The sequence below is a fragment of the Babylonia areolata genome, chromosome 6, assembly GCF_041734735.1.
Source record: "Babylonia areolata isolate BAREFJ2019XMU chromosome 6, ASM4173473v1, whole genome shotgun sequence".
Lineage (NCBI taxonomy): Eukaryota > Metazoa > Mollusca > Gastropoda > Neogastropoda > Buccinidae > Babylonia > Babylonia areolata.
This window is the reverse complement of record NC_134881.1, coordinates 22,401,135-22,413,813: the sequence shown is the minus strand read 5'-3', so window position 1 is coordinate 22,413,813 and position 12,679 is coordinate 22,401,135. Positions and strand designations below refer to the sequence as shown.

Below are 12,679 nucleotides of genomic sequence, written 5' to 3'. Positions count from 1 at the left end.
CTTCACCGTCCCACAGCCAGAGCCTCTCTCTCTCTTCACCAACACACAGCCAGAGCCTCTCTCTTCACCAACACACAGGCAGAGCCTCTCTCTTCACCTTCACACAGCCAGAGCCTCTCTCTCTCTCTCTCTTCACCAACACACAGCCAGAGCCTCTCTCTCTCTTCACCAACACATAGCCAGTGCCTCTCTCTTCACTAACACACAGCCAGAGCCTCTCTCTCTCTCTTCACCTTCACACAACCAGAGCCTCTCTCTTCACCAACAGCCACAAGCAACACCCTAAATGCAAGCAGAATCATGCGTGCACATGCACACACACACACACACACTTGATCTGCTGGACTTGTGCCCCCGATTCCTGCCCAGGCTATAACTAAAATAATGCAGGTTGACCAAATGACCAAAATGCAGAGTGGGTGGGGAAAGGGGCGCTGGAGTGCAGGAGGGGGTGGGGGTGGGGGGAGGGGTGTAACACGGGCAGGGGAGAGAGAGCTATATCTGAACAGGACTAGACAAGCAAGTACAAGGCAGGACATGACAACTGACATCTTTATGATGAAGAACATGGGTGATTATCATTCCGAACATCCAGCTCTCTTGTCAGCCAGAGACACAGTAAAACAGAGGCTGGCAGAGAGGTAATGATGGAAGGAAAGAAGGCAGGAAGACAGACAGACAGAACAGAACATCAGGAATCATTGTGTGAAGTGTGCAGAAAACAAAGGACGCACACAAATATACACAAACAGGACATGCACAAATATACACACAGTAACACACACACAGGAATAGACACACAGGACACACAGCAATAGGATACAAAACATAGATGGCTGTGAAAGAGCAGAAGTAAGATGTGAAGAAAGGACAGGACAAGGCAGACAATGTTCAGGGCTAACGGTGCCATCAGATGAGATGGAGGATGAATCAATTCTACATTGTAAGTGCAGAAAGCCCTGCACCTGCTAGTCAGAGAGAAAGTAAATTTCATTTTCTCCATCGGACCCTGTGTATGACAGGAGGAGGAAAAATAAAGCTGTACATGAAGCATGATGCAAAGACACAGAGACATGGCACTGTCATGGCACACCACCCCCTGTTGTGTGGGACACTGGGAGAAGGGAGGTGGGTGGAGGGAGGTGGGAGGGCAAAACAGTGGGAAGAGAGAGCGGAGCAACTCCAATGTTTCAACAACAACAAAACCCCGTGTGCCACTGTTCACAGCCAATGAGTGACTAACCAAACATTCGCCCACATCACATGACATCATAGGCAAGTTTTACTACAGTTCAGGTGGACACCCCTCCCCCCCAAGTGGCTGCAAGGGGCCCAGAAAACCACAGAAAGTCACTGTTCTCCTTGGGACTTTCCACAATTCACCCACTGGTCATGGGTCCACACACAGATGGCACTGTGAGATGTAAAACACTACAGAGAGGGGGCGGGGGGGGGGGGGGGGGAGAGACAGAGAGACAGAGATAGACACAGAGAGAAGATGAAAGACAAAGCGCACGCACACACACACACATGCACACTCACTCACAGACGTGAAGGAAGAAGGGTGAAGGTATGGAAGGGACGGGATTACCAGCAGCTGGGTCCCTCCTACCTGAACACTGACTGACCACTGAGGGAATGAGGAGTGGATGGAAGATGGGAGGATGGGGATTGGAAGGGCAGGGGGAAGGGGAGGGGAGGGGAGAGAGAGGAGCAGGGCACACAAAGCATGGAGTTGTAATGATACAGTACCTCCAACTTCATGGGAACGAGCCCCGTATCTGACAGCAGGGTCAGAGGGCCCTGGAACAAAAGGTCAAACATCAAAGGTCCTTCAGCTGCTACTAATCTGAATGAGGCTGCGCATCCATCGCCTGCCTGCCTACCTGCCCACTGATGCCCCAACAGCAGCCAGCTCAGCTGATTACTATCTAAACCTATGGCTGATGTCTTCTAATGTGATACTCAAGCAATCATAGATGTGCTCCTATCTAATAACCGGTTGTAGAGATATAACCATTTCCGGTAGAATTGAAGGGATACTGAATCAGAATCAGAATTAAGCTATCACATTACAGATTGGGACCAAAGAAAGTTTGTTGAAATCTTAAATTAAAGAGTTCAAACTTTTAAAGGCAGTTTGTGAAAATACTTTGTTAATCAAACTTTAATGAGATGAATTGGGATTTTTTTTTTTATGTGCATTGTTGTCATTTTCAATAAAACAGAGTTGTCCTGACAACTTGATATTGTGCTTGATTGACAATAAAACAGAGATGTCCTGACAACTTGATGTTGTGCTTGTGAATGTGTGTGTCACAATACAGTTGTGAAATAAATTGATAACGACCACTTTATGCTTATGACAATCATCTTTTAAACTGCTGAAACAAGATGTTTGATGCTGTAATTATCTTGTTTGCTGAGCATATTATGCTTGAATGACATTTTTGTTTTTGTTTTTAGTCTTTGTGTTTACTCATAATACCTATCTCACTGGCAGGTACTTTGTTTTCCTCATGTGATATTAACCTTATTCACAATGCTTGTGTTTAGAAGCAAAAACAAGGTGTTTTTTTCCCTTTGTTTTGTGGGGTTTTTTTTAAATAGTACTTCACCTCTCCAGTCTTGTCTTTTTTGTATGTATGACTGCTATCAACCCACACAAATACACAAAATACAATGAAGAAATCAGAAAAGAGGAAAATAAACATGATATGAATTCACAGGACATTTATTTATTTATTCTGAAATTTCTGTAAAGAAACAAAATCGGAAAACCTCATCTTTCTCTCAGTTCCACAATATGTGGCGACTACAAATGACTGAATAAAATTGGAAAGGAAGCAAAAAGGCAGGCTAAAATGTTTGACACTGACGCTGAGTTGTTTTGACCGTGGTTTGGGGCAGACAGGCTGATAGATGTGCTGCTGATAGAGTAAGACACCCACTTCCTTCACAACACAGTTGTTTCCCTTCCCCTCCACAACACACAGTTGTTTCCCTTCCCCTCCACAACACACGCTTAATCTTCTCACAACACGGTTATCCTTCCTTCTCACAACACAACACTGAGTTATCTTTCTTTTCACACATCAACACAAGAGTTCTCTTTCCTTCCCCACCACAACACACTTATCCTTCTTGCACCACAACACAGAGTTGTCGACACAGCACACCCACATACTGTGCGTCAGGCATTACAATTGTTGCAAAGAAAAACTTAGAAAAACATAATTTTTGCTTGTATTGATTCATCCTGTTTTGTTGTTATTCTTTTTGTTTACATGATCATGTGAGCCAAAATCAGCAACCTTGCACTGCAAGGTCTATAACTTCAAACTTTACAACAGCAAAAATTAGAGTTTGGGATATCCTAGCTTATTCATATCTGTAGAAAATGTGTCTGCTGTACACACTGTCACACAAAGTATGGCTGCACTATGTGCTATGCATTCGCTGTGATTCCCTGTCACACATAGCATATCTGCAAGCCTTCCTGTCGTGGCAAAGAAGCTATAATATTTTTGACTTTTCGTGTTTGAAAAAGCGCGTGAAACAGTAATGTCACAAAGCATTCATATGAGACATTCATTATCATCAACATTTTGTCAGAAAATCCATTTCTCACTAACATTTATTTTCTTTTTTTCTGATTATCAAGATAGTCCTTCTTCTGACAATTGTAATGTCCAACCTTTCTTTTAGTGACATGCAAACAAAGACACACAAAATATGCATTTTATTATCTGAAAAAAGCCCCCCAAAAACAACAACAAAAGAGCCTGAACATATATGATGGAAGATAACAGAAAACACTTAGAACAGGAGCAAGTCTGCCTTCTGCTTGCACAATGCCAGAAAATCATGTGATAACAAAATAATAATAGTAATTTTTTTTTAATATCAATAATAATATCTTTCATCCTTTTTCTATTCTCCTCCCTTCCACCGCCCTCTTCTGTCTGTCCCCTTTCCAGAGCATTTTTCTGTCTCCCTTCTGCAGCCTTTTGTCTGTTTGTCTCCCTTCCCTTTTATTTCTGTGTCTCTCACAACCTTTTTATTTCTGTGTCTCCCTTCCACAACCTTTTAATTTCCACCTCCCTTCCACAGCCTTTTCTTTCTGTCTGTCTCTCTTCATTCCACAGCCTTTTTTTCAGTCTGTCTCCCTTCTACAGTCTTTTTATTTCTGTCCCTTCCACAGCTTGTTTCTGTCTGTCTCCCATCCACCACCTTTTAATTTCCATCTCCCTTCCACAGCCTTTCAATTTCCACCTCCTTTCCACAGCCTACTTATTTCTGTCTCCCATCCACCACCTTTAATTTTCACCTCCTTTCCACAGCCTATTTATTTCTGTCTGCCATCCACCGCCTTAATTTCCACCTCCCTTCCACAGCCTTTCAATTTCCACCTCCTTTCCACAGCCTATTTATTTCTGTCTCCCATCCACCACCTTTAATTTTCACCTCCCTTCCACAACCTTTCAATTTCTGCCTCCTTTCCACAGCCTTTTCTTTTCCTCGTCCCTTCCACAGCCTTTTTCTGTCTGTCTCCCTTTTACAGCCTTTTTCTTTCCTCCTCCCTTCCACAACCTTTTACTGCCTCCCCCCTTCCACAGGCTTTTTCTTTTAATGTCCACACGGTGAACAACACCAACAGTATAAACACTGCCATCTTTTGGAAATTCCACACTGTGAACAATGCCAACAGTGTATAAACTGTTGTCTTTGGGACACATCCACACTGTGAGCACCAACAGTGTACACACTGTGATCTTTAGGAAACGTCCACACTCTGAACACCAACAGTGTAAACACTGTCATCTTTAGGAAATGTCCACACTCTGAACAACACCAAAAGTGTAAATATTGCCATCTTTAGGACACGTCCACACTCTGAACAACATCAATTGTTCTGCAGTGTTGTTGATCTAGATTCCTTTGGAAATGATTTCAAGATCAGCAGAATGGATAAGGACCATAAATACCAATGCTCTGTGGACTTTAGGACTGATCTTATTTCAGCAACCATGGCACAATAAAACAGCAACAACAAACAAAACACACAACCATAACACAAACACCCTTAAAGTTTGTTTAGAAAACACAACAAAAAATGTACCACATAAAACCCAAATCTACCACACAAATAGCATACATGTATGTGAAATTCTCAGCAATTGTCAACTGATAAGACACCAACATTAGGACATGCATTGTGCAATAATACAGTCAAATCTGTGTTCAAATATTTTCAGAAAAGTGAATACGCCAAGCATGCATTTCATAGTAACACATATAAAATAAAACATACCTAAATATTTGAAAATAAAGATAAATATTGTGGTTCCAATACACACATGAATGTATGTCCACCAGAAAACACACACACACACACACACACACACACTCCTGAAAATTCAAATATAAAACACAGAAAGAAGAGTGGATGAAAGACAGAGGGGAAATTGAAAATAAACAAGTCTGGAAATTGGTGTCAAGGATCAAAGTATCAAAAGTTATTTTTCCAATCCAAATATTTACCAAATAAATGTTCAAATTTCATTATCAAAGATTGACAACAAATGCAGAAACAGGTCCACCACTTTAAAAAAAGCAATCCTATGCATTTCAATGTTCATGGCTAATGGAACAAGCACTAAGCTCTACACAGACATTCACCTTATCTACATGTGCAACACCTGTTTCATTCAGCAATGTTTTATATGATAAACTACTTGTGCTTGAAACAATTCAAAGCTGAATTAGAAGCCCCATTGGCTATCTGTTGTCATTTTACCATTCAATTCAACAAGTTAGTTTCCTGTTTCTTTTTCCTTAAAAAAAAGAAAAAAGAAAAGTAAATTCATGGAGAGAGGAAGGAAGGCGGGAAGGACAAAACAGAAAAGGAAGGGGGAGAGGTGGGAGAGGGGCATGTAATGTCCAAAATCACAATTATGCATTTGACATATTTGACATTGAAGAAAATTATTCACACACATTAGGTATAGAAAAGAACAAAATGTCACAAATACAAACACTCAGCCTCCTTTAGAAAATTAGGATTCACAGATCCCCTCCCACACTCACACACACTCTCACTCTGACATTCACACACATTTTCTTCTCTCTCTCTCTCTCTCTCTCTCTCTCACACACACACAAACACACACAGAGAAACACATAAAGGCATACACACACACACAGAGAAAAGCATGAACACACACACACACAGCAGTAGAGTATGGGGTCCCTTCACATGTTCTCTTCCCCCTGTGTACTGGAGCTGGTTCCTATCAGATTTGGCTTTGATTCTGAATAAAAACACAGTCTGTTTCATTCACCTTCATCTTTCTTGCTGGCATTTCTATCTATCTATAACACACACATTGTATTCTGGATGAACCAGTCTGACAATGAGACTGTTGTTGTTGTCGTCTCTGTGAGAATTTTGTTTTGAAGAGTTGATAGGAAGCACATAAACTATTCTGTTGAAAAAAAACAAAACCCAAAGAGTTTAAAAAAAGAGAAGTAAACTGGGTGTAGCCCTTTTGGAGTTGTTTGAACTAGTCAAAAAAGAATTATAATGAAAAAAAAAGTTTTTGTATCTATATATAAACATGACTTTATAGAATTATGCAGAGAGCAAAGTAATTTAAAAAAAATAAATAAATTAAAAAAAAGAAGAAAATTTGATGATGAAAGATATATATACATATAAAAGAATGGTTCTTGAATTAAATCAATGTTTAAATCTCCTTCAGAAAAAGGTCCAATCCTCTCAATGCACTGTAATTTTCCCCCCAGAATAAGACTGGTTTGCAACAGAGACTTTTAATTTTCACTGTCAATGTCTCAGTTCAAGCAATCAACTCAATACGTAAACTTAAGGGAGATAAAATCAGTAATCAAAGGGAGTGAAAACTAATAATAAATCGGTGCATAGAAACCAACTCAGCTTGTACTGCCAAGTGAAGTGTTTCTAACTTTCAAGCTATGAAACTGATCCACCAACGCAATCAACACAAACTTGTCAACATCATCAGAACATCACAAATGGTTACAAAAATATGTGAGGGGAGCAGGGAAACTGATACAAACTGTAGGACAATAAACACACAAAGAAATAAGTCAGAAACATGTAACAACAACAACATAAATAATAATAATAATAATTTTTTTGTATTTGTATTTCTTTTTATCACAACAGATTTCTTTGTGTGAAATTCGGGCTGCTCTACCCAGGGAGAACGCGTCGCTACACTACAGCGCCACCCATTTTTTTGTATTTTTTCCTGCGTGCAGTTTTATTTGTTTTCCCTATCGAAGTGGATTTTTCTACAGAATTTTGCCAGGGACAACCCTTTCATTGCCGTTGGTTCTTTTACGTGCGCTAAGTACATGCTGCACACAGGACCTCAGTTTATCGTCTCATCCGAATGACTAGCGTCCAGACCACCACTCAAGGTCTAGTGGAGGGGGAGAAAATATCTGCAGCTGAGCCGTGATTCGAACCAGCACGTTCAGATTCTCTCGCTTCCTAGGCGGACATGTTACCTCTAGGCCATCACTTCACTAATAATAATAATGATAATCATCATCATCATCATAATCCACACAGAAAGACATCAGTCCAAGACCATATCAAATATTCTGAACTACCCTAGCTGTGACTCCTAGAATCTGATTATTCACAAATAATAATGAGTCCACTGACACACTTATATCTCATACTGTGAAATAACAAAAACAGCAGAAACAATAATAGTAATAATAGCACCAGCAAAATTCACTGCATGCAACATGCTTTCAGGATGATCTCCCCCTCAAAGCAACTGAAACGCTTGATATACAGGTTTCATGAAAGAACCAGGACATGTAGAAAACAAAGTACAGCTTTCACAACAGATCTGGGAGAGGTAGACAATAAAATACAGCTTTCACAACAGGTCCACAACATATAGATAACCATAATACAAGTTTCAGAACAGAACCAGGAAAGGTACACACTGACAAGGAAGAAACAGAAGTCATGCTAGATAACAGACAATGAAGCAAATGTACAGCACTTGAAAACTTCTTGGAAAAAAAAGTCTGAAAAATATCATCTGAAATAGTTCTGTTCTAACTTCTACTTCCAACCTTGTGGAAATGACCAGATATACAACCAGGGATTTTACCAAAATTGACCAAAAAATGGATCAGGGTTAAAATGAACCAGACATGACAAGATCAACAATGATGGCATGCAGCAAACAGCAGAAAAGAAGCAGACATGAATGAAGGAGAGAGGCCATGAAGACTGTCCAGACAGCCAAACACCAACACCTAAACCCACTCACACAACAATCCTCACTGCGCTGTTCAGTAGTTAGGACAGACAAGCCCCGAACAGCAGCTAAGCTATGTCATGACACAAGGATTCTGGACATACACCAGTCTGCTGCTGCCCAAAGCAGCCATTTCAGTCCATCATATCAGGCATGCTATATAGATCTACAAGGGCAGGCAGGCTCTGTCATCCCAAACACCAACGTCGCACACAACACCAGACACACTAACTACAAGTACAAGGGCTGGATGTGCTATCCTCAACACCAAGGACTAAAAACAGCATATGTGATATGTATTCACCCCAAAGACCAAAGCATCAATGTCCAAAATAACAACAGTCACCATGCATACACCAGGCAGAAATGCTACCCTTCACAGCCAAAATCAGAGAACATCAGGGGTGATAAGCATACACCTGGATGATTAACTTTTAAAAATTGCTGGATCTAAATCAGTATGGGCACACCATGCAACAGGGCTCAAATTTACTTCAATGGCAACAGGCCTAAATCATGAGAATCTGGGTACCCATACAGGAAGTTTTCATACGTCTTTATTTGCACCATGCAAATATGTTTGGGCCCAACATCACACATCAGTATTTGACTTCTACTGTTCTAAGGTAGCATGCGCACACGCGCGCGCACACGCACACACACAATCTGAATTTAATCTACAATACACCATGGGGTTTATGTGATACATTTCTTGTATTCATGTCTACATTATCTCATGGAATTTATGTGAAAAATCCACTGATCTGTGTCTACATTACCCCATGTGATATATCCCTTGTGTTCATGTGTATAGTACCTCATGGAATGCACATGATATATCCCCTGTATTTATGAATACACTACTTCATCAAATGTACATGATATATCCCTTGTGTTTATGTCTACATTATGAAATGTATGTGACATTTCCTGTGCTTTAAAACTTCAGTATCCAACATATGGGATATATGTTGTGTGTAAATGTCTACATTACCACGCATAATCCTTGTGATGTATTCCATGTATTCATGTCTACATTATCTAATGGAGAGTCACCTCCAGACCCACTGCCACAGATCTTCCATCTGTTATTTGAAGCCACGCGTCATCTTTGAATTTGAAGGACAACTATCATCGAATGGAATAAACTCATTTCCCAAATTTATGTCTAAAAAGTACCTCATGAACTGTACATCTGTATGTAATATATTCCATGTGTTCATGTCTACATTACTTCAAGGAATGTTTGTGATGTATTCCAAGTATCAATGTCTACAGTACCTTATAGAATGTATGTAATACATTCCATGTGTTCATGTTTACATTGTCTCATGATATGTATGCGATATATTCTGAGTATTTCACTTCAAGGAACCTAAGTGATGAGGAATGAAAACATGTGAAAAGTGCTTTATGTTTATGTATACCTGCATCACCTAATGGAATGTATGTGATCAGTTCCCTGTATTTATATTCAAATTACCTCATGGAATGGATGTGTTATTTCTGTGTGTTTTGTATATATCGTATTGTATATAAATTGTACTATGGAACTAGTTTGAGGTCTGAATCAAAGTGTAGCACTGGACTGGGAAACATGCATAAGAAAATGAACTGATCAAACATTTGGACAAAAAATGCCTAAATGTCTGATCAAACCACAAAAAATATGAGTATCGGATGGAAATGACAGGAAGGGCATGGTTCAGGGTAAGCAGTACAGTACTATAATATTATCTGCCTTGGAGCAAATGAATCACCCAATAGTGTGGAATGCAGATTTCTTTCAAAGTTTAGCCTTTCCTCTTCTTCTTTTTCTTCTATTACAAACTACTGAACAACAGGATGCCACTGTTGGCATTGGAAAGCCAAGTGCTACAGGCAATAACTAGTAACAGAGGAGAAAACTGGCAAGGGGAGGTAAGTGGCTACAAGCTGTCAACAGAAATAGATAAAGGAAATGAGCATCCAGATCTGGAGGTAGGCAGGAAAGAAAACAAGGCTAAAGGGGAGGAGGATGGGGGCGGGCAGCAGGCAATACAAACAGTATACAAGGGAGGAAAATCACTTATCAGGGGAGGCAAGGACTGCAAGCTATGATCAGTAACAGGGCAAGGAAATAAAAGTAAGGCAAAGGGATTTTTTTTTTTAAGGCAAAGGATCTACAAGCCAACCAAATGGAGCTGGATGGGATGGAGAAAGAAAGTTATAGTCACCTGAGAAAGAGAATCGAAGGACCCCATACGCGACAGTTCGTACGGTTGTTCCACCTGAACACACATACATACCCATAAACCCTCACACGCACATACCCATGGCTACGCACATGTACTCATGAATGCACACACATATTCCTTCTCCATACATTCTCATGAAAATACACATACACCAATCTCTGCATCCACGTATACACATAAACAAATGTCCAGGAATGAAAATACACTTAAGATTTCACGTGAGCCTTCACATGGACACAAACCTGTGCACAAAAACACACATAAACACAAATACACATGCATGCACACACACACATGCATACACACACATACACTAAAACATGTTTGGGGGAGATGGGCAAGGAGTGCATGATTATGAGAGGAACCCAACATTTTCTTATGTATTTATTGCATTTGCATGTTTGCGGACATGCATGTGTGTGTCCATTCATGCTTGTATGTGTGTGTATATGCATGTATGTGTGTGTGTGTATGACAATGAGGGAATGAGAGAGAGAGAGAGAGAGAGAGAGAGAGAGAGAGAGAGAGAGTTATAGAAAGTACAGATTAAGTGCACATGCATGCATCCATGTGTTGTTGTTTTTTCATGAACATTCTACAGAGAAATAAAAATGGGGAAAGTGTGAGTTAATGAAGAAGTACAATGAACTGGAATTGAGTGTGAGTTAGTTGATAAGTACAATGAGAACTGGAACAGAAGTGAGAAAGTGTAGAGTTAGCAAACAAGTAGAATGAGAAATGGAGCAGAACACAATATGAAAATAAGTACACTGAGAACAGTGGGAACAGAACACAGAGAGTATGAGTTACCAGAATGCAGGGTGTGCAAGTTTGTGAACAAGTACAGTGACAATTCAACCAGAACTGAGACACTGGAGGTTAGTGAATGTTGTACAGTGAGGCTGGGTGGGGGTCACAGAGCATGAATACTGGGATGTTGGGTGGGAGAGTAGGGGGAGTTTTAGCAGCACAGAGAACAGGAATGCTGGAAGAGATAGGAGATATGGTGTGGGGGGGGCACAGTGGACATGAATACTGGAACGGAGATTGGAGGTGAAGGGTGGAAACAGAGAGATTACGCTGGAATAGACAGGGAAGGGGGTGGGGTTGGGAGGGTGAGGGGGGCACACATGCACATACGGCATTAATACTGGAACAGACATTGGGTGGTGGAAACAGACAGCATGAATACTGGAACAACAATGGGGGCTGGGGGCATAGAGAGCATAAATACTGGAACAGACATGAGAATGAGTGGAAACACAGAACATGAATACTGGAACAGACATGGGCTGTATGTGGATGGGAAATGAAAGCATGATGATTAGAGGAACAGACATTGTGGGGTGAGGGAGGGGAGAGGGGTCATGAAATCTGCAACAGACATTGGGGGTGTGTGGGAAAACAGAGCATGAAAGCTGGAACAAACATTTGGGGAGGGGGCACAGAGAGATGAAGACTTGAACAGACATGGGTGGTTGGGGGTGGGGGGTAGAGGGGGGCGCAGAGAAAGCATGAATACTGGACCGAACAAGGAGGTAGGGTGACACAGATTGCAAGAATGTTAGAACAGACGAGGGTGGCTATCACAGAGAGCATAAACACTGGGACAGACAGGGGACTGAAGAGTGACTGTGGAAATAGGAAAAGCAGAAAAAAAAAGACAGAGACAAACAAACAAATCTACAGTCTGAGTGAGATGAAGAGTGAGAGACTGCAGAAGAGAAAACGGGTTTCCAGAAGGGTGGGAACAATGGTGGTGAGCTCTGCATCTGCAAGCTCCAATTCAGTATTACCTCTTACAACATATCAAAGACAGTATTTAAATTAATGAGACTGGTTGTCAACATCCCCAGTAACCCGAGCACCTCACCCACCCCCCTCCCACCAACACATACATACACACATATGCACACATGCATGTACGCACACATGCACACACACACAGAGGCAAGCATGTGAGAGCACACACATGCTCACATATGCACATGCACACAAGCGCATTTATACACACAAGCATATGTGATCACACACACACACACACACATGCCTTCACATCATCCACACAAACACATACGTGTACACAACTATGCAGTTGTGTTCATAACACAC

The 12,679-nt window shown here is 41.0% G+C and overlaps 1 protein-coding gene across 10 annotated transcripts in view; it reads right to left on the bottom strand.

The window, feature by feature from the left end:
* Positions 1-12,679, bottom strand: part of LOC143282835 (CUGBP Elav-like family member 3-A) — a 233,566-nt gene that overhangs the window by 35,059 nt on the left and 185,828 nt on the right. For 6 of the 10 annotated variants that reach the window (XR_013055316.1, XM_076588652.1, XM_076588653.1 and 3 more), the window contains exons 8-9: positions 10,547-10,600; positions 1,753-1,803 (exon numbers count right to left, since the gene is read on the bottom strand). The exons of 1 other annotated variant lie outside the window; for it this stretch is intronic. Coding sequence is in view for 8 of the 9 variants with exons in the window: in XM_076588652.1 (XP_076444767.1) it covers positions 1,753-1,803; positions 10,547-10,600 (105 nt within the window). In the remaining variant the exon portion in view is untranslated. The remainder of the gene's footprint in view (positions 1-1,752; positions 1,804-10,546; positions 10,601-12,679) is intronic. 3 more of the 10 variants (XM_076588655.1, XM_076588659.1, XM_076588656.1) reach the window with 2 other exon arrangements.